This window comes from Clinocottus analis, unplaced genomic scaffold (genome assembly GCF_023055335.1).
Source record: "Clinocottus analis isolate CAN_PGR_092001 unplaced genomic scaffold, fCliAna1.0.p SCAF_10, whole genome shotgun sequence".
NCBI lineage: Eukaryota > Metazoa > Chordata > Actinopteri > Perciformes > Cottidae > Clinocottus > Clinocottus analis.
The window spans coordinates 2,372,869-2,394,947 of record NW_027175821.1 but is presented as its reverse complement, the minus strand read 5'-3'; the positions used below and the strand labels follow the sequence as shown (position 1 = coordinate 2,394,947).

Sequence of the window (22,079 nt, the reverse complement as noted above, 5' to 3'; positions counted from 1 at the left end):
TTTTCTACTCCTCCATTAGTCTTCTAAGGCGATGATCAAGCACAATGTACCATCAGAACACTGGGGTGATAGCTGCTGGAAATGGACCTCTATACGCCTCTGTAGATATTTTATTAAGAACCAGACGTTTACACCTCGAATAGTCTTTTACCACATTAACGATGTAGAGAGTGTATTTCTGAATCATTTCATGTTATCTTTATTGAAAAATCTGTGTTTTTCTTTGAAAAATAAGGACATTTCTAAGTGACCCCAAACATTTGAACGGTAGTGTATGCATGTGTTTGTCCATCCACTTGACAGCTTTGGTGAGAAGCCGTTCATCAGTGTTGGGTTTGAGCACCAATGCTTCCACAACTTCTGACCATTTGATGGTGAAATAACCACGCATGCTCTCCATTAGTATCCTCAGCGTGACTGGTGTCTTTTTCTCTTTTAAACTGCTCGTGGCAAAAACACTTGCTCCAGCGACAGAGCAGGTAAACAACTTAAGAGGAGGTAAGCAGCCGGTGTGAAAGGTTAAGTTCTTTGTGAGAAGACGGAGGTGTGACGAGGTTTTCAATCCTCTCCGGTACGCCGACGGTCCTGAAAGCGGTGGGGAAGGTCACCACTCCGTTGGGAGACAAGAGGGAACAAGGAGGAACTAAGCTCCCGGCAGGAGCTGATAGGCCGCTGTGGACTCAACAAGAGACACACCCCCACCCCCTCGGGGTCTTCAGTGTGGCCTTTCATGAAGATTACTTCTATTACAATTAGACACCGGGGCTCAGCCGGTCTTTGTCATTTAGCGGTTTTATCTGAGAGGTCTCCAAGTTCAAGGTCTTGAGCGGTGGACACCCAACGGCACGCTGCGGAGTCTTCGTTTTTCACTGGCACCTGAACGCAGCATCGAACTCCGAGAACAAAAAGGATAAAGTTGAGTCGAGCGCTGCGGCGGAGTTAATTATGAGACGGAAGGATGGACGGTGACGTCCTCCTGCTTCTTCTAGAAGGTCACGCAGGAACCCGTCGGCCCATTTGAGCAAACACACAGTTCAGTTCAGCAAATATTGATCAATGAGAATCAGCTTAATTTGCAGTGTGCTTAAATAGATAACGGCTAAAGATTTAAATATTAAGCTGCCGTCTTGCTTTTGAACATCACCATCTTGATTTTGGATGTCGCCATCTTGCTTGGGACGTTGCCATCTTGCTTTTGGAGGTCACCATTTTGCTTTGGGACGTCACCATCTTGCTTTTGGACTTCGCGATATTGCTTTTGGACTTCGCGATCTTGCGTTTGGACATCGCCATCTTGCTTTTGGACTTTCCCATCTTGCTTTTGGGCCATTTTTCATTATACAAAGTTTACCTACATCTATGCGCTCATTCTCAATCCCATAATCCAGTGCAGCTCCAGACTGGGAGGTTAATGAGGTGTCACAGAAACCTATTCACCCCCCAATCAGACGCTTCCCGATGGTCTCAGTGGACATGAACAATCCTGCCAAGCTGGAGAAGAGATTAGCGTCTAATAACTATAAGAAAAAACAAACTTTTCTTCAACATGTTGCTCTTAATAGTTTAATTACACAGTCATTGAGTGATGTCAAGAGGCCGACTGGAGTGTTGTTTTGTATCCGAAGACACACAAAGAGAGTAATTATCCTACATAATAACCAACAGTCACCTCTCAGGGCTCCTCTGCTCCTTCTGAACTATGAGCTCAGCATCACCGATACAAGCGGAGTGGAGCTCACCTGGCGGTAGATGACTGAGCTCCCACTGCTCCTCGTTAGCACTGAGGTCATTAGGCAGCTAATACCTGTTGCCCCAGGTAGGAGGCGAGTCAGACCAGTGGGGTCAGCGGCCATTAGCCAGCGCCGCCCGGCTCTGAACCCCCGACATTGTTTCTTTTGTTTTTATCGTTTTTTTACGACAAAGTGCATCACTGTCGTCCCCCAACAGAGCGAGCTCAGCGAGTTGTTAAAGTGCAGCTTCTGCAGGAATGATGGGGGGGAGGGTAGAGGACGAGGATCACAGGCGCGAATAATTAAGAAGAGATAGAACGTATATAAGGGGGGAGAGAGAGATCCTCCGTGATCCAGTTCAAGAGAATGCAGAGGAGGCGCGTGTGTCACGGGGGATTAAAGTACCTGTTGTGCAGCCGGTAAGCCGCACTGCTGCTCGCTCGCTTCTGGAGAAGTCTGCAGAGCGAGAACCGAGGCCACGCCCCCTCTGGGTGTTCACCCTGCTGGCTTCTCACAGACCACCACTATACTACTCACTGCCTCTCTCACACACACACACACACACACACACACACACCTTCTCTACATGCACACGCACACACAAACACATACACACACACTCTCTACGCACAAACACACACACACACACACACACACACACACACTCGACGCACACACATCGCTGACGAGTGGACTTTCCCCGCCGTCGACTCTAATTAACGGCTGCGGCCGCATCAGCATGCCTCTTGTGTTTGGTTCAAAATTAATTTACCAACAAAACTTTTTAATCAAATTCCACCCCTCCCTCCTCCCAGAGGGGTGATTGGTTCTCCGCTATTCGGTTCTGCGATGTCCGTCTCCTTCGTGATGCAGCTCTGGCTTTTCCTCAGAAGAAAAATGATCCTTCAGCGTTTCTTTGCAGTTTGTTAAATTACAGCGAGCAACACAATCAGAGAAACGCTGCGACGTCAGAGGGGTTTGTTTTGTGTTTGGTCCTAATGTCTAGAAGGAAAAAGAGACACACACACACATGTCACTCTGTAGTGATGTCACAGGTTAAGCTCCAGTTCATGAAAACACTTCTGAGTGTAAACCCAGATCGTTTTACTTCATTCGCCTCTTTAACTTCCTGCAGACAACGAGTGGACCGTCATTTGTCGTCGCCTTGTTGGTAGCGACCTGTCATCCCGGGTTAGCCCCGCCCTAAAGACACAGACTACACTCTACATACTACACACAGACTGGACTTTCCCTCCTTATCTCTCTCTCTCCATCATGAGTGGCAGTAGAGGTGAAATGTTTTAAATGTTTTCTCACCTCATGAACCTTTTCATTACCTTTCACCATGTGAGCTTCGGCCGAGCCTCATGACAGACAACCCGTTAAGGAGTGTGTGTGTGTGTGTGTGTATGTGTATATATATATATATATAACTCCCCTCAGATTAATGTCCAGACTAACTTGTTTATCGCCTCTCAGCTGAAGTGGTCGTCTCAATGGATTCTTTTCCTTTTCTTTGACTTTGAAAGCACTCGTAGATTTATTCATCTGCTTTACATTTCAGCAGCTCCGTCTCTCTCTGCTTCCTCTGCTCCCCTCCGCTCAGTCATTTTGCACTTGAAGCCATCTTGACCTTTCTCAAAGGGGCTTGTGGAGCCGGCTCGACCTCTGAGGAGGTGGGAAGGTTGCTGTGTTGATTCCTGAAGGACCACTGAAGCCAGCACCAACACACCAAAAAGACACACTAAAAACACACCAAAAAGACACACTAAAAAGACACTAAAAAGACACACCAAGAGCGTTGCAAATTTTTTGCGCGAGTAGATTGCATATAACGTCAATGCACAGAAGCGGACGATTGCAAACAACTCGGTTTGCCACAAAGGTTGCCTCAATTCAAGCAACCTTCTATAGGAAAGTTGTCGACGTCCGTTAATGACAGTAATTACACCCTCGAACGTAAAATATGAAAAAGGTGCAGGGGCGACAGTGAAGACACGCCATGTCTGGTGGGGAAATGTCGCCTTTTTAACCTTTATTATACCTTTTTTTTTCTTGTTTTTTTTACCATTCTGAGGACCTGAGATCTCATTGTTCCTCAGACTCTTCTGTACGCAGATTACACACAAGAGTCATTTTAATACCCCGTTTGCTATGGTGGGGGCAGGGAAAGCTCAAAGTAGGTAATTTTTAAATTCTTGAAGCCGAAAAACTGGGCTTTTGGACTAAATATGCTTGCTAACATGTAAACACGTGTTTATATTGATCATTATGGCAGATTTAGATGCTTTTGTTTTGTTGTTGTTGTTTTTAAAGGCAAGGAGATCAAGGACAATAGTGTTTGCTGTTCACATTGTGGTCATATGATATGTGATATAGAATTTATCAGGGAAAATCTGTAAAGAAATAAAAGCTCATCACCTGGACGCACAAGCGGACGCGGCCGGCGTGGCGGTGACGCATCGTTCTCTGCGCCCCGCGAGCGGTAAACCACGGCGTCTGTCTGGCCTCCGTATTGACCCGCAGCCTCCACCGCGCGCTGCCACTAATTACAATTATTAATTGGAAATAGGAAATCGATGGCTCCGAATTAAACACGGGCGTGCGCGTCTGCATCTGGGTCGGCCCGTCCGCTAACCACCGGAACGCGGTTGTGCGTCCGGAGCCGGAGGTTTGAGAGCGCCGCCGCTTCGTGAGGTAGTGTATACCCATTCGTCAGGAGGCAGAGGCTGATGGCCGGCGGGTGGAAACAGCTCCACTGATGCGAGCGGCGTGGCCTCAAATAAAGAGCTGCATCACTGGGCGGCGTGCTGCTGGAAATACAAACGCCCCGCAGTGGAGTCCATTTGTTCTTCTTTCCGTCTCCATTCCCCCGCTGCAGAGGCTCAGCTCTACCTGCAGCTGACCTTTCTCTGGGAGCCTGCGGGACTTTTCAGTTTTAAAATGCATTCCCGGTGTGATCTGCTGCGTTTTAAAGTCATCATTTGCATGTTCTTTTTTCGTAGGAATAAAACACTTTTACTTCACTCACCTTTCAGCTGTTCTCCCTTCACTCTGTCGCATGCGGAGTTCTCGTCTCTGCGTTTGTGGAAGCAACAATAGCAATTTGTTTGGAGTAAATAGAAGAGTAGTATTTAATAATAGATTATTTGGAGGCGGTGCCCGCGGTCAGAGCAGCGACGGCTCATCACCAGAGGGGGCGCCAAAGTCACAACAAGCAGATTGTTTCTCTCTGGTTACGACACGATGAATTATACACAGACACACTGCAGGCTGTGTGTGTGTGTGTGTGTGTGTGTGTGTGTGTGTGTGTGTGTGTGTGTGTGTGTGTGTGTGTGGCTCTTTGGCTTCTGCCCAGCAGACACAGAGTGCATGAGGAGGCGTTTCATTGGCCGACAGCGGCATCGATCCAGCGTCTCCGGGTGAAATGTTGAAGCTCGGTGACGAATGCAGAAGGACTTTATAATCATTTATTCATCGCGGTAACAAGATGTTTAGCGGCTCTCAGTTGTTTTGATTTTATAGATGTGGACGCGGTCGCGATGACATCACCCGACTGTTCGCTGCCTCGAGTTCATCATGTTGCTCGACACCCAGAAGTGACACCAGAGGTTGAACTAGATGTTTATAGACGACCAACATGTTAGAATTATCTTCCATGAAGTGGAAAAAACATCATGAAAGAGAGAAAAACAAAAGAGAGAAGTAGAGTTATTTATATAGACTTCTATACAACCAGAAGAGTCGACCCTGGTGGTCGGGAGAGAGAATGCAGCTTCAACACATGAAGCATAAACTTCTATACAACCGTATGGTATGTGTACTGGACACGTCTTCTCCACGGGCTTGTCCGTGTATGTGCTTGTAGGAAAGACCTTCACAGCCCTCGTGAAGTGATCCAGACAAATGAGAGCAGTTGCTGCTCCATAGATCAACAGATGGCCCGGTGGCAGTCGGAGTGCTGCTGTGTTTTCGGCCAGTCAGCACTATCCCTCCCCCTCGCCTCGCTTATTGGCAGGGTATCCCCCCCCCCAACCCTCCTGTCCGATCAGGCCGCTCGTCCATCACCCTCTCACTGGGGCACTTGCGTCCTCTTTATAGGGAAAACGATTTTCACCTCATACTGGAGCCGATGTGACTAAGACCTCATGTCGCAGACTAAATCCTAGTTTGTGAGATGAGTCTTCTGCAGTTTGAATATCTGGACTCTTTTCTAAGGAGAGAGTTTTCTTGTGTGCTTCACATTGGCTTCGACTTCCTCCAAATAAAGTAATAAACATGCAAACGTGGTGGTAGAGTAACCTACAGTCAGTGCTCTGCTTTGTGAGTATTGTGATTTTACGTGTGGAGACGCATCACATCCCTTAAAGTACGTGACGTATTCATGCACGACGGACACGACCAGAGAGCTGGCCGACGATTCGTAGAATCTAAGTTTATCCACCGAGCCAAAACCAAGCCAATCCCGCTCTGTTTCTGGGTTGTTTGCCGGATTTGGTGAATCCACCTTTTCAAAGTCTTTTTTCTCACTTTTGCAATGCAACAATTACAGAATACATGAAATACTGCAGGTTGAATGTTAGACACAAGTGAATCATCCACGTTGTCGCGGTCCGTTTTCGTCAAAGAAGCACGAGAAGTTGAGAAACCAGAGCCCCAAGTTTCATGCTAACACTAGCTTTCGTAGCTAGCCCCTGCTCTGTGGCCAACATTTGACGTTAGCGAGTTCACATCGGCTACATCGCCACCCTCATGGTGTCCTAGCTGCCGATGTCGGGCCTTTACTCGGTTGTTCGGGTGGTTTGTTGACTTACCATCTTCACTTTCCTTCAAACAAACAGAAACCCATTACGAAGCAAAATGACTAAAAGGTTTTTAATGACATCAGTTGGGACAAAAAAAAAAACGTACTTCGTGCGAAACGGCGTTAATGCTGATTCAGTCGGTGGAAAAACCCAAAAGATGTTAATTGAATCACAGAATATTTGTCCTGCTCTTGTGAAGAGAGACTTTTTGAATGAGTCTTGTTTTTTTGTGTTTTTTCACCTCACCCAGTTAATCACTCTGACCTCGTGGCCCTGCCTCCCACTGTACCGACAGGTTGGATTAATGCAAAACACTCATCATGCAGATGTCAGAGTTGTTTACGGCCGGAGTGGAGGGAGACATTTTCAATATTAATTTAATGCTGGGGAGGTTTTGTGTCGCTGGTTTAGAGAAAGAGAGAGAAAGAGAGCTGAGTAGTTCTCTGCAGTTATTTTTAAAGATGTTTGTAAGTGCAGAGAGTTTTCCTCCCTCATAACAGAGTGTTTGGTTTTGTATGCATCTCTGGAAATGTCTCAAGAACCAAACTCAGGAGAATTTGCCGGATGGATATAAGTTGAGGGAACACTTCGGGTAATCACAAGCTGTAAAAATGCATATTGACACATTTTTGTTCGGGCTACGAAGCATTTTTTTATTTTTTTTTGCAAAACTCAACCAACTGACTTCCACCTGATAATGACTAATAAATGATTATTATATTTGCATACATTTTTCCTGTGTCATGAAAAAGCAGCGCGGTGAAACCCTGGAGGTTTTTTTTTCTTTTTCTTCTTCTGCTTCTTCTTGCGAATGGCTGGAGCGACGAGAGAGACGACGGCATTTAAAGTAGGCGCAGCGGACGACTTAATGACGGCATCAATCAGCCGAGAGTCACAGCGAGAGTGTAGACGTTACCTGAAGCCCTTCACGGGCCTCCACCATGCAACACAACACAGTGGGACCAGGAACTGTCGGGAAGTCTCTTATTGGGGCCAAATCAAATCATGCACTGAATTTATATTGGAAAAAATAAGGGAGGAAAAACATAGTTTCTCTCCGGGAGACAGCTCTAATAATATTGAAAACACTGAATCCATTAAAACCTTTTTTTCTGCTCAACGTATTCAGACAATCCGACTGTTTTACAGTAGCGGTTCCTCTTGAATGTGTTGCAGAGAATAAATATGTTACACCTACTACAAAGTGTTATTATAAGAGTGTTATTATATATTTACTGTCTAGTAATTGTGTTATTTTGGAAAGAAAAAGATGATCTCTTAGCCTCTGATGAAGAAAATATGTTTATTTTCCACAATTTGACTATTTGTAAAAAAAATCCAGAAACATCGACTTATCTGTGGTTGTATAGAAGTCGATGCTTCATGTGTTAAAGCTGCATTCTCTCTCCTGACCTTCAGGGAGCAACTCCTCTGGTTGTATAGAAGTCACTCCCTGATTGCGAATAAAAAAACAATATGGCGACGTTCGTAATCCAAGATGGCGATCGAACTCTAAGCAAACCAATGAGTCACGATGAATATACGTCCACTTCTTATAAGCGTGCGTCTTCGTAACCGTCTTCCTCCTGTGCAACATGTTTATAATTATTTATGAGTATTCATGAGTGTTCATAATGGGCTCTGCAGCGCCTGCAGAAGAGGAATCTTGGAAGCAGCATCTGTCAGCATCAGTCACACATGTTGAAACCTTCAAATCAAGCTGAAATTAGTCCTGTCTGACTTTCCTCCTCCTTCGTCTGTCTCCCACCATGTGTTCAGGCCATTAAGAGCTTTGACATTCAGCTATAATTTCTTGTCAAAGAAATATGGCTAAATGTCAAAGTCGGCCTCGTTTAATCTTTAGTTGTTCTCAGAGAATTTGTTGAGTAGCGGCCTTCATTTATGTCAATTACAAAATCAAAAGACTATAAGACTATAATAAAATGATAAAAAGCCATGAAAGCTTCAATAATTTGCCACCTTATGGGGATGTCAAATCAGTGCTGATGTTACATGTAACACTTAATAATCATCCCCGGTGTGTCTACATGTACCAGGATGCATTGCACACAAGCAGCTACGTCTGGTGAGCAAAGAACCTGAACTCCAGTACTGAGCTCTAAAACCTGAAACAGCCTCTGAATGTCAGCTCTCTAACAGAAATACCTTCAATGGATCCTTCTCCAGGGAGTTTTGTTGCGTAAGTAAACTGTGCTTTTGACAAGCAGAATCTCTACGTATCCTGTGGACATTTACATTTTATTTTGAAAAGTCACTACGCATGTAACAAGCAGAAACTCTGTTTCTTGTGAATACTAAAATTTTATTTTGAAAACAAACTGCATGTAGCAAGCAGAATCTCTACGTATCCTGTGAAAATTGACGTTTTATATTGAAAATATACTACGCACGTAACAGGCAGAATCTCTAAGGTGTTTTAATAACACTGAAGTTTTATTTTGAAAAGATACTATGCTATGCATGTAGCGAGCTAAATCTCTACGTATCCTGTGACAATGAACATTTTACTTTGAAAAGTCACCATGCTTGTAACGAGCAACGACGCTGTACTTTTTCTCTGAACTCGTACGTTTTATTTTGAAAAGACGCATAAGACCCTGACTCAACTCCAGCAGGAACACGAGTGAAAGTGTTCAAGTGAAAGTGTTCTAGTGAAAGTCTTGATTTGACTCATTAAGGACTTCTTTGAGTTTGTGCAACTGGACTGTTTGACTTTATTATTTTTTTACCTTCCTCTGAACTTTAAAGTGTGTGATTTCTCTGGAGGAGATTGTGCAACTATTTATTTAATTCTTTATCGTAAAAAGCTTTTTAATCACCTCTCTCTCCGGCTTGCCCGCTCCTCCCTCCCCGATGCTGCCGGTCAGTTAATGTGGATGCAAAGTCAGGTTTCATGAAAGAGGAACAATACAAAAGAACCTTCTTATGTTCTGCGTGGGAGGCCGTCTGTCTGCGGCTCGTCCAATTATCCACCGCATTAAAAAAAAAAAAGAAGAGAAAGTTTTAAACATCAATATTTCAGCGTGTGAGTGACGAGCAGAGATGCAGTAACGGGCTTTTTCTATTCGGAAAGCCTCTAATTGCTCCAACAGCTGTTCTGTTGTGCAGCGGGAACTTTTACAAATACAACGAGAACAAGAAAAAACAGAAGATTCTTCATCGTCGCTTCTGATGCGCAGAGGAAACATCCAGAGAGAAAAACTGCTTCTGAAATATCTCGTTGAACCTTTCTTGTATAGAAGTCTATGCTTCATGTGTTAAAGCTACATTCTCTCTCCTGACCACCAGGAGGCGACTCCTCTGGTTGTATAGAAGTCTAGTCTTCATGTGTTGGAGCTGCATTCTCTCTCCTGACCACCAGGGGGCCGACTCCTCTGGTTGTATAGAAGTCTATTCTTTATGTGTTGGAGCTGCATTCTCTCTCCTGACCACCAGGGGGCCGACTCCTCTGGTTGTATACAAGTCTATAAGTCTATATAAAAAGATGTTCTGAGAACCTCGATCATTAAAACCGTGAGGCTGAGGATGCGCCTCCCAATATATTTTGCGTTTTTTCTTGTTGTTGGCGTGTGCAGAAGGTTATCGGACAGACGCAGAGATGCACGCTCAAGATGGAATTTCGCTTTTGGCCAACAACCTCGAGCGGCTAACGAAGTCGAGCGCCTACATGTAGTCCCGGTACGATTCAGACGTCAGAAGAGAAAAGAGCCAAAACCAAAGAGCCCGCTCACATTTTTTGTTTTATCTTTGGCATCAGTGACTCTTCGGCACGCTTAAACCTAGAAGTATCCCTTAAAGATTTAGGTCCTTGCCAGAGCATATTATGCGGCTCCTAATTCAGTGCAGAAAGTTCTGCTTAGTGCCAGCGAGCTACTCTTGATCAAAGTCATTAGTCACTTGATTTGGACTCTTTGCTGCTGAATAATTGAGGCTGTGAGAGGATAAAGGATTTGACTGCGAAGAGGAATAAAGGGAACTCCCGCCTTTGAGCGAGAGACAGGAAGGCGGATAGGGCTGGAGAGAGAGGGCAGGAGGAAGAAGAGAGTAAATTAGAGGAATATTGAGAGGGAGTTGGCGTGAGTTTGATTTATGCTTTGTCCGCTTGGAGCTCTGTCCACTGCAGCACCGATGAAACATTTAACACATGATATCTGTAGGACGACCGCCCACGTCGGTGGGTGTGAGGGAAAGGCGGGGGAGCGAGGGAGGGGCGGGGGGGGCTCTCAACGCCAGTTCCAGGTTTTATTTTTTACTTAAAAGACCATTCACTCAGAGCTCTTTGGCACTCAGACGCTCGGTACTTCACTTCCCCTTTTTTGGAGAGTGCCGTTTCACCCCGTGAGCATACATCAAGAAGATAACAGTGCTTTGATTTATGTCGTCTTGGGATGATGTAATGAACAATAAAGTGTCCCGTCTTTTGAACTTGTTTTCAACGGATGTCTCGCGGTTGTGATTTATAGCGGTGGTTATCTGCCGAGGCGTCGGTGTCAGTAGTTAACGTGGGCGGGAAGATGCCGGGTGACGTCGTAGAAACAGCGAAAAGGGTCGTCGGGTGGAAGGTGTTACAAACTCAAAGGACTTTCACCCAGGTGACCGGAGTTGGTGACCCGCATGAGAGCAAAGGTCAAACGTTGACTTATTTTAATTAACAGAACATTCTGAAGTACTGTCAAAAGTGGAAAACACACACATGACTTTCACCCAGGTGACCAGTGTACGTCGGTAAAACCTGGGTGAAAGTCCTGTTTGTGTTTTCCTAAAGTCAACGTTGACTTTTTTTAATGTATACCACGTTACAGAACATTCTGGAGTACTGTTAATTATCTCACAAAGCAAACTTAATAAACGTATTTCAAACCAAACTAAGATAAAAAACACACACAGGACTTTCACCCAGGTGACCGGAGTCAGTGACCCGGGTGAGAGCAAAGGGTGAAAGTCCTGTGTGTGTTTTCCAAAACTCAACGTTGACTTGTTTTAACGTATGTCACGTTACAGAACATTCTGAACTATGTCACAAAGCCAACTTAACAAACTTATTTTAAACCAAACAAAGATGAAAAACACGCAACTTTCCCCCAGGAGACCGGTGTCCATGTGAAACCAAAAGTCAACGTTACTACTTCTGAACCATCTAAGAGATGACGAAAGACATGGACTTATTTTAAGTTAAGTAGCGTTTCCTAACTTGCGTATGTAAGGTAGCCTATTTAACTACCTAACAGGCTTACTTATTTCAACCCTAACCACAATGACAAACACACAAGACTTTCACCCAGGAGATTAATGTTCTCGACCCTTGTGAAAGCAATGAAAATATTACTTTCAGTCACGTAATGTATTTAAGTCACATATGTAACGTACTAAACTTAAGTCAGGTACATAATGTACTTAACTAAAGATAATGCAAAAGGAACAGTTTTTAAAAATGTAAAATTCATTTGTAAGACTGATTTTAGGTTATAAAACATAAATATTCTGTGAGCTACTGCATTAGTTTTAGGCTCTTTATCATCGTATGGACAAGCATTAAAATCTTAGATCTCAGGCTCCCTCTATTAATGCTCATTAAAAATGTATTTTTTTGTTTTAATAACTCACACATGCAAGAGCAAGATGAGAATGTTTGACATAAAATAGTGCTATTTAAAATATAGGGCTACAATAAATGCATGCGTAACATAAGAGGAAGTCATATAGATTTGTGGTAATGTATTGCAAATGAATAAACTGAATGCAAACAGGAATGTAGTATGTATATATATATATATATATATATATATATATATATATATATATATATATATATATATATATATATATATATATATATATATATATATATAGTTTAAAAAGAAAGTAAAAGTGATGAACTGTAAGAGAAGAGTGGTAAAACTGGTCTGTATGAATCCAATAGATGAACAAACTTGTTTTCTCTGGGGGTTATTATTATTATATATATTGATTACTTTAAAAAAAGATAGTAGAGTGTGGTTTAGAGCACTTCTTTCCAGCAGCAACGTCAGGGAGAGGATTTCTGCTGCAGCTGCACCAACACGGAGGATCACTCCTTCAAGGAGATTACCTCCTTGAACTCTGTTTTAGTGGTATGTGAGGTTTTGTTTTTAATACCACTTCATAAAGACAGTAGACTTGGCTTATGAAGAGATCTCCGACCAGCTGGGTTGGTAAACATCATCGAGCTGCTTTGAGTTTACCGGCGTCTCTCGTTTGCCGTCGCGTCTCTCTGGCGGTTAAAGGTGACGCTTTTGCAGCTTTAGCGCATCTGCTCTCCTGCCAGAGAAGCTGCCTCAAAGTTCTGGAGGTTAAACTGCTGTAAATATCACATAAAGACGAATACTTTACTTCAGGTGTTAAAAGCTGATTGTATAGAAGTCTATGCTTCATGTGTTAAAGCTGCATTCTCCCTCCTGACCACCAGAGGGCGACTCCTCTGGTTGCATAGAAGTCCATATAAATGACTCTCGTTCTCTCTTGATGTATTCCCTCAGTAAACATTGTAAACATGAGTTCATGTCTCAATCTCTAGTTTCAAGTCTTCTTCAATACAGCATGATTTTCATTTAGTAAATTATGGTCTGTTAGAGTCAAACAGACCATAAAGCAGGGAATGTTTAAGGGGGCGGGGCTGCAAGGTGATTGACAGGTCAACTGTCAGTCATACCGTCAGTCCACAAACCAACAGGTGACGTCATCATGACTCAGTCCACACACCCGGTCTCTCACCTGGCGTCGCATCACCTTCGTCCTCTCTCGTCTGGATTTCATTATTTCCCTCGTCTCCGTCCAGGCTGCGAGAGCGACTTCTGGGGGCCCCACTGCAGCAACCGCTGTCAGTGCCGCAACGGGGCCAAGTGCAACCCCATCACCGGAGCCTGCGTCTGCACCGACGGCTTCCAGGGCTGGCGCTGCGAGGAGGCCTGCGACCCCGACCTCTACGGCAAAGACTGCCTGCTGGAGTGCCAGTGCCTCAACGGCGCCACCTGCCAGCATCAGACCGGCGAGTGCCTGTGTGCACCGGGATACACCGGGGCCTTGTGAGTAGCGGGGCTGTTTCAGATGCAGGGCACCTTGTTTTTTGTCAGAATACCAAACACAATTCACACAACCACACACACACACACACACACACGAGTAGAACACCTCGGATATTCTGCAAAAAGACTCAGTAATATATAAATCATTTTAAAATGTGCCGCCATCTGGCGAAAGACACGGTTCATATGTTCTGATTCTCTTTGAACCAGCTGCTGCTTTTCTAATGATAGCACGTCTGGGTTTAATTTTCCAAATAAGAGGGAAGTACATCTTAGAGGGAAGTATTTGAATATATATATATACACTCTCTTGAGTCTGGCTTAGTTTAACAATTTAAGGAACAATTCAAAGACAACACTATAGTATGTTGTACTGGTTGTGAAAAGTGAAGTATAGGCTTCATGTGTTAAAGCTGCATTCTCTCTCCTGACCACCAGGTGGTGACTCCTCTGGTTGTATAGAAGTCTATATAAATGACTCTACTTCTCTCTTGATGTATTCCCTCAGTAAACTTTGTAAACATGAGTTCATGTCTCAATCTCTAGTTTCAGGTTTTCTTCAATACAGCATGATGTTCATTTAGTAAATTATGGACTCTTTGGGGGCGGGGCTACCAGGTGATTGACAGGTCCCCTGCTTCTTCTTCTCTCTTCCCCTCCAGCTGTGAGGAGCCCTGTCCTCCCGGTAAACATGGCTACCAGTGCGAGCAGCGGTGTCCCTGTCAGAACGGAGGGGCGTGTCATCACGTCACCGGGGACTGCTCCTGCCCCGCCGGCTGGGTGGTACGAGCTGAGTTTTGTCATCGTGTTCCCCTCATTAAGATAAAGAAAACATTGCATTTCGTTACCTGTACCAACAACTCATTTCCAGATTGGTGTGTCATCACCGTGACTCGGTGATCGTGTGTTCGATGCCCTCGCTAACCCGCCGCCGCGCCTCCTTCCTCCTCAGGGTCCCGTCTGCGCTCAGCCGTGCTCCTTCGGCTCCTTCGGCATCAACTGCTCTCAGGAGTGCACGTGTCGCAACGGCGGCCTGTGCGACCACATCAGCGGCCAGTGCCAGTGCACCGCCGGGTACATCGGAGAGAGGTACGGCGGAAACGGGAGCAGGAATGAGAGCGAGAGCGGGAACGGGATTAGGAGCGTAAACGTGGCACGCCGTGGCATGGCGGCCATTTTTACGTTATTATCCATTAAACAGTGAGCTGATGTAACTCCGCTGGATTTGCTCCAATTGGCCTGAAAGTCGGCGAGCTTGATAACAAACAGTCGAGGCCTGAGTGAGTCTACGAGGCAATGTTTCACTCCCAGTCTTAGCGCCACCTGCTGGCAACGTGAAGTCAGCGTTACCTGACAAACGACAGCCGATCTCCACGATGCGGTCGACGCTGCTCGCGGCTTCATTTGACTTTTGCTCTCGAGTGAACCTCATGGATTAAAGGCACAATGCCAACGAGATAACTAAGAGAGATGAAATAAGCCAAACTACTTCTCGGTCGCCCTCCCTCTTTAACACATCGCGTGCGTTGGAAAATAAGTTGTGCAACATTAACACAGCTGCTCTGCACTTCCTCAAAATTAGAAATAGATTGGGACGTTTTGAACCGCACATTCATTCGTCCAACAGAATATGGAGCCTTTATGTTCAGAGTTATATGTCAATGTTCCTCCCTTTACTCTCTCCCACATACTAATGCTCATTGATTGCTATTATGCACCTTTTTCTTTTGACCAAGAGCCCTTTGAATTATAGTTTCCTCCTTTTATTTCCTCCATCATGTCCGACGCTCCTCTATCGGGACCTTTTCCCCGCAGCCCCGCCTCCTCTGTGGTCAGCTCCGTCGCACTCCTCCTCCCTCTCCCTCCATCTTTATACTCTCAATTGAGCCAAATTACCTCCATTAATTTAGGGCCCCAGACAGGTGAATTAGCCTGCATGGAATAATTCCTAGATTGAGCTCTCCCGCGCCCACGTCCACGTTCTAATGGAATTAGCCGAGATAAGAAGTCCGGAGGAAGTCCGGCGTGAATTAGACGTGACGCAGAAACAGAAATCCTCAACGGGCCCAGTTTAATTGAGTGATTTGTCTGTTTTCTTAATGGTTTCAACCTGTCATCCGTGTGGAGAATGAAGCTCGGCCTGATGTTACCTGAAGCGAATTTCTTTCTTTTTGCTTAATGTCTTGCGTTTGCTCATTATAAAGACCGCTCGGGGTGTCAGGAGCGTGAAGGCCGAGCGTGAGCAGCTCACGAGGCTCTCTGTGAGGACTCCACTCGGCTGTAAATGTCAAGGAGCAGCAGGAGAATCATGGATATGAGATTGACACGAGTTATATCATCTTCATCTCTTTGTAAAGACGATCCTGAAAGCTTCCCTCTCTTTCAGGCTCCAAGTCGACACATAACACCCAGATGTATTGAATTTTTTAACGGATTCTTTGTGAAATCTTCCTCTAAAAGGTGTGGACAAAAACAACGTATCGATGACGTCACCTCTCCAATTCGATCTTGCCCTTGCACTCCAGAAGTGACAACAAAGATGGTGGACCTCGGCCTCGTGATCACTTTACATTGAAATAAACATCAATGCACCAGTTCACAGACGCACGGCGGCGGCGCATGGACGTAATTTGGTCCACCTCAGCTTTTGCTATTCATGTAATATATAAATATATCTCTAGAAGTGACACAACAGATACAGACCTGAGCAGTACCGTGTTGCTTTTGTTCATGTTCATTTAACTCCAAGGCCCTCTTAAAACGCTGTCTGTGAGATGAGATTGTTGTCCATTGAGCAGAGATGAATGAGAGATGTTTCTATGGAGGTGGGATCAATAGAAAAAAAGGTTTAAAAAAAAACCCTTGAATTATTTTTCAGGTGCCGGGACGAATGCCCGGTCGGCACGTACGGACCGCAGTGCGCCCACAAGTGCGACTGTCAGAACCGAGCCAAGTGCTACCACGTGAACGGGGCCTGCCTCTGCCACGAGGGCTTCAAGGGCCCCAGCTGCCGGGATCGCTTCTGCCCCGAGGGCCTGTACGGACTCGCCTGCGACAGGCACTGCCCCTGCAAGGCCGCCAACACGCTGAGGTAGGAGGGCGCTAGAGGACGGTGGGAGGAGGAGGAGGAGGAAGGGAGGAAGGAAGGAAGGGAGAGAGGAAGGTCGCGTTTTGAGTCACCGCGCGCTCGAGTGCCGGCACTCGAACACTTCAATGTCGAGCGTTTTGTCGACGGTTCTTTCTCTGCTTGAGCGTAATGTTCTCTTTGAGAGCCGCGCATTGTGAAACTATTACATTTTTAATAGAGAGAAAAAAGGTTTCTCGGTGCATTTAACCCTGTCTTTTAAAAGACAGGGTTCAAACACATTGTGACCAATGCATTTCCATGACTTTTAATCAAATTTTCATGACTTCTAACCACATTTCCATAATTTTGACCACATTTCCATGACTTTAAACCAATTTTCCATGATATCGAACCAATTTTCCATGGCTTTTAACCAAATTTCCATAACTTAATGATCTTTAACCAAATTTTTATGACTTTAAACCAAATGTCCATGAGCACACATTGTGTGAAATGTGTGTGTGAACAGTACAAAGTGATAAAATGTAGTATTTAAACTAACAATGAGTATTCAAAGCATACAGTAAACCTTAAATGACTCAAATGAATGAGACAATAGTTTGATTAAAAGAATAAACATTTATATAGCCGCCTGTATGTATACTGCATATATTTTGAGCCTCTTTCTGTTAAATGCATATTTCAAACCTAGCGTAAATGAATGTCATGAACACATGAATATAACACATTTACAGGACTTTCACACAGCTTTGGGGATTTTTACAAGCCTGGAAATAATATTAAAAATGCCATGACTTTTCCAGGTTTTCCATGAGCGTATGAACCCTGAAAGATGTTGTACTTGTTGTTTGCTCGACTGACCATCTTCTCCTCCTCCTCCCCCCCCGCTCTCCAGCTGCCACCCTCTGTCAGGTGAGTGCACCTGTGCGGCGGGGTGGGCGGGGCTCTTCTGCAACGAGACGTGCCCGGCGGGGTTCTACGGCGAGGGCTGCAGGGAGCCGTGCGCCTGCGCCAACGGGGCCGACTGCGACGGCGTGACCGGAGCTTGTCTGTGCGCGCCGGGCTTCATAGTACGTGAACGAAAAAACACAAACACACAAAAAAAACACATCTCTGTTTAAAATTAACATCAGCAAGCTGCAGGTGAGAATACTTTTTAAATACTTTAAAAGCTGCGTTGGTGGACATGAAGGAAAAACTATTTATTCTCGTGAATCAACCAAAGAGATGACATTTAATTTCTCCTCAGATGTCTCATTATTTAGTCGTCAGTTACGGTATTAGTATATAACTTTTGCTAACCCCTCCCTCTACACTACTTAATACTAGGTAAAGTACTCTCATAACAGTAATGCATTACATTGCTCGCGTTTATGTGGGTCACATATGAATTATAGTGCTTTACCACAAAAGGTACATGAAATCAAATATGAAAGATTTATAAAAACCTAAAGCGCATTAAAGGAAAATAAAAAATGTGCTCTATTTTGTGACCGGATTCAGTTGAGCTGCATGTTGAGGTCAGAATGTGAGCCGGTTCTGCTTTAGCAGGTGCAGCAAAATGCAGGTGCTGCTCCACAACATGCAGAGGTTTAATCCATCAGGTGCTGCTGACGCTGCAGGTTAGCCTAGTGCAGGTTAGCCTTCTGCAGGTTAGCCTTCTGTTAGCTGGAGACTCTTGCAGGTGCTTGTTGCAGCAGGTCATCCTGCAGGAGAGAAAGTACCCGTGTCACGGAGACTTTGTCACTGCACTACAGCTCAGAGGTACATGTAGTACTTTATACTACATCTCAAAGGTACATAGTGTACTTAATATCCCCACTGTGAGTGGACTGCTCCTCGTTAGACGCAGACTGAGGATCAACGGGTAGTTAAAGCGTGTGTGAGTGTTAACATTACAGCGTGTGTGAGTGTTAGCATTACAGCGCGTGTGAGTGTTAACATTAAAGCGTGTGTGCTCTCTGACGTGGCGTGTGGCGCAGCGACGGGAGGCTCTTTGGTCGCGGCCCGCCCGGTGCGGTGACTGATCCTCCGGTGACGGAGATGAGACACCTCGCAGCACCGCGATGACGGGGACTTTGATAATTGGACTGAGCTCATCGCGGGGGTGTGTGTGTGTGTGTGTGTGTGTGTGTGTGTGGTGGGGTGGGGTGATGAAAGTCTTGGAACAAATGTGGGTTTTTGTTTCTGAGCGGCTGGATTCAGAGAGACGTCGTCAGTTGAAAAGGGTTCGCTGCTCTGTGTGCGTCGCTGCGAGGACGAGGAACCGGCTCCAAACTTAAGCTCCACTTTTGGAATCGATGTCTGAACACACGCAGCAGCTCTCGAGTCTTGAGTCGAGGGTTTAGGTTTGCAGAACAACTGTGTTTGGTTTCAGGCGAAAAGAAAGAAAAGAAAAGAATGTTTTCCTCCGCAACCGCTGACAGTTATTCACCAACTTTGAATCAGAGGACGTGAACTAGGAAATGTCCATAAAACCTTCACTGAGAACAGAATAATGTTGTAAAGGTTCCCTTTGTACTTTTACTACACTTCAGAGGTACATATTGTACTTTTTACTACACCACAGAGGTACATATTGTACTTTTTACTGTACTACATCTTGAAAGCACACATTGTACTTTTTGACTGTAACACATAGTAATCTTATCTGGAAGCTGTTACGTATGTAGATTAATATTTATGTTTTTAACGGTTCCCTTTGGAGTTTTAGGCCTCTAGTATTTAGAGCTGGTTAAAAAATAAAAACACAATATTACAAAATAGATTTTTGGGGCCATAACTAATAATACTACAAATTGTGGACAGACACGGATGACTTGACTTCCATTTTGCGTTTATTAATAATAAGCACGTATTTTAATTATTTTTTTTAAAATGAAAAGTCTGACACACAATCAGTAGAGAGATGAAGGTCACTTAAAGGTCGTCGCTTCTCCAACATCGAGCATAAATCAATAATTTGTGAACGCGAACAAACGAAAAAAACATTACATTTTTTTAAATCACGTCTCTTTGATGAACTAAAACACACAAATTAAAACTCTGCTTTTCCGATTAGAACACAATTAAATAGATTAAATAACTCGTGTTTTACTCCTTCAGCCTCTGGAGGTTTTTAGATTGTAGATTAAAAAAAGTAAAATAATAAAAAAGCAACCAAGCGTCCTCTGACAGGAAAGTCCCCGTTACCCGGCGACTTCTCATGCGTTGCTTCTGATCCCTGGTTTGAGATGAGGGCAATAAAACAACATGGCTCCTTCTTCATCTTCAGCTATTTGCAAACTGCTCGATGAGCTTCAGGATCCATCGACCTGCGAGCCTGTGAGGCTCCAGCGGTCACTTCCAGCAGCTCCTTCTCCCCCGAGGGAAATTCTGTTTATTGGCCCCAACGCGCATTATTTATTTACAAAGGCGTATTTTAATTTTTTTTAAAGTCCTTTAATTCACCAACTTTTTAATAAGGCTCCTTGCTTCTCCTGCCGCTGCACATTAGGCTGCTTTCCTTATTTTAGATAAACAGCGATGTGAAGGTAGCGGCGATAATGAGCGTTATGCCGTGTTCACACCAAAACAGATGCGAATATTTGCAAAGCTTTTTCACCTGATTTTACTTGCTCGACACTTTTTGAGCGGTTAATTCTCTTTTTTGCAACCAGTTGCAGCGGAAAGCGGGCGCGGCTTGAGCCATGTTACCCCTAGTTAGCAGCACATAGCCTCACTAGCTAACCTAAACTGACCCGGTCACGTTCCTGTAGTTAGCAGCACATAGCCTCACTAGCTAACCTAAACCGACCCGGTCACGTTCCTGTAGTTAGCAGCACATAGCCTCACTAGCTAACCTAAACCGACCCGGTCACGTTCCTGTAGTTAGCAGCACATAGCCTCACTAGCTAACCTAAACCGACCCGGTCACGTTCCTGTAGTTAGCAGCACATAGCCTCACTAGCTAACCTAAACTGACCCGGTCACGTTCCTGTAGTTAGCAGCACATAGCCTCACTAGCTAACCTAAACCGACCCGGTCACGTTCCTGTAGTTAGCAGCACGTAGCCTCACTAGCTAACCTAAACTGACCCGGTCACGTTCCTGTAGTTACCAGCACGTAGCCTCACTAGCTAACCTAAACTGACCCGGTCACGTTCCTGTAGTTAGCAGCACATAGCTTCACTAGCTAACCTAAACTGACCCGGTCACGTTCCTGTAGTTAGCAGCACATAGCCTCACTAGCTAACCTAAACTGACCCGGTCACGTTCATGTAGTTAGCAGCACATTGACTCACTAGCTAACCTAAACTGACCTGGTCACGTTCATGTAGTTAGCAGCACATTGACTCACTAGCTAACCTAAACTGACATGTAATCTACTCGCGCAAATTTTTCACAACTATTTCTTTGGAAACACGGCATTACACGGCGGCCATGATCATGATGAAGGTTCATGTCTGTGTGTGTGTGTGTGTGTGTGTGTGTGTGTGTGTAGGGGGACGACTGCTCCGTCAGCTGTCCTGAGGGCCTCTACGGGGCCAACTGCAGCTCCTCATGCTCCTGCCTCAACGAGCTGTCCTGCTCTCACCTGGACGGATCCTGCACCTGCAGAGAAGGTGTGTATGCTACACAGACACACACGGACACACACACAAAACGGCAAAATGTTTTAAAAACAAAACAATATTTATATGAATAAAATATATATAAATATTTTATTTGTTTGGTTTGCTTCGAACTGGAAAATCAAGTTTTCAGTTTGAAACTCAAACTATATATATATATATATATATATATATATATATATATATATATATATATATATATATATATATATATATATATATATAGTTGCTGCTGATTAAAAAGCTCCAACATGTCTTGTGCATGCTTGTCGAGCAAACATCTGACAACATGCAGCTATATATATATATATATATATATATATATATATATATATATATATATATATATATATATATATATATATATATATACGCACACACACGCTCGGCAACACTTTCTCTTCCTTCAGAGGCGGCAGGCGGCGGGGGGCCGCATCAAAAGGATCAAAAAAATAAAAAAATTGTGTGTTAAAAGAAATTACACTGAAGGACAGAGGAGGGGAAGTCAGGACGCTCACTCGTGAGATTTCTTATTTAAATTCTCAGTATCAATGTTTCAGCTCGTGTTGCTTTCAGATAGGAGCTTGTGATATAACTGAAAGGAGATAAATACTGAATTACACAAGTGTTTAATAAAAGCATGCTTAATCCATCGCCGAGGAAATGTCTCCAACGTCCACGTTACACCTTTAATTAGAAAGAAGTCAAGAGAGAGATTAGAAAGCTGCATTCTCTCTCCTGACCACCAGGGGGCGACTCCTC

The 22,079-nt window shown here is 44.4% G+C and overlaps 1 protein-coding gene across 3 annotated transcripts in view; it reads left to right on the top strand.

Annotated features, from left to right (window-relative positions):
- The window catches only part of LOC137788827 (multiple epidermal growth factor-like domains protein 11), a 50,497-nt gene that overhangs the window by 17,787 nt on the left and 10,631 nt on the right, over nt 1-22,079 (top strand). For all 3 annotated transcript variants that reach the window (XM_068581949.1, XM_068581965.1, XM_068581957.1), the window contains exons 5-10: nt 13,371-13,617; nt 14,280-14,400; nt 14,570-14,706; nt 16,496-16,708; nt 17,601-17,775; nt 21,188-21,308. In XM_068581949.1, the coding sequence (XP_068438050.1) occupies nt 13,371-13,617; nt 14,280-14,400; nt 14,570-14,706; nt 16,496-16,708; nt 17,601-17,775; nt 21,188-21,308 (1,014 nt within the window). The remainder of the gene's footprint in view (nt 1-13,370; nt 13,618-14,279; nt 14,401-14,569; nt 14,707-16,495; nt 16,709-17,600; nt 17,776-21,187; nt 21,309-22,079) is intronic.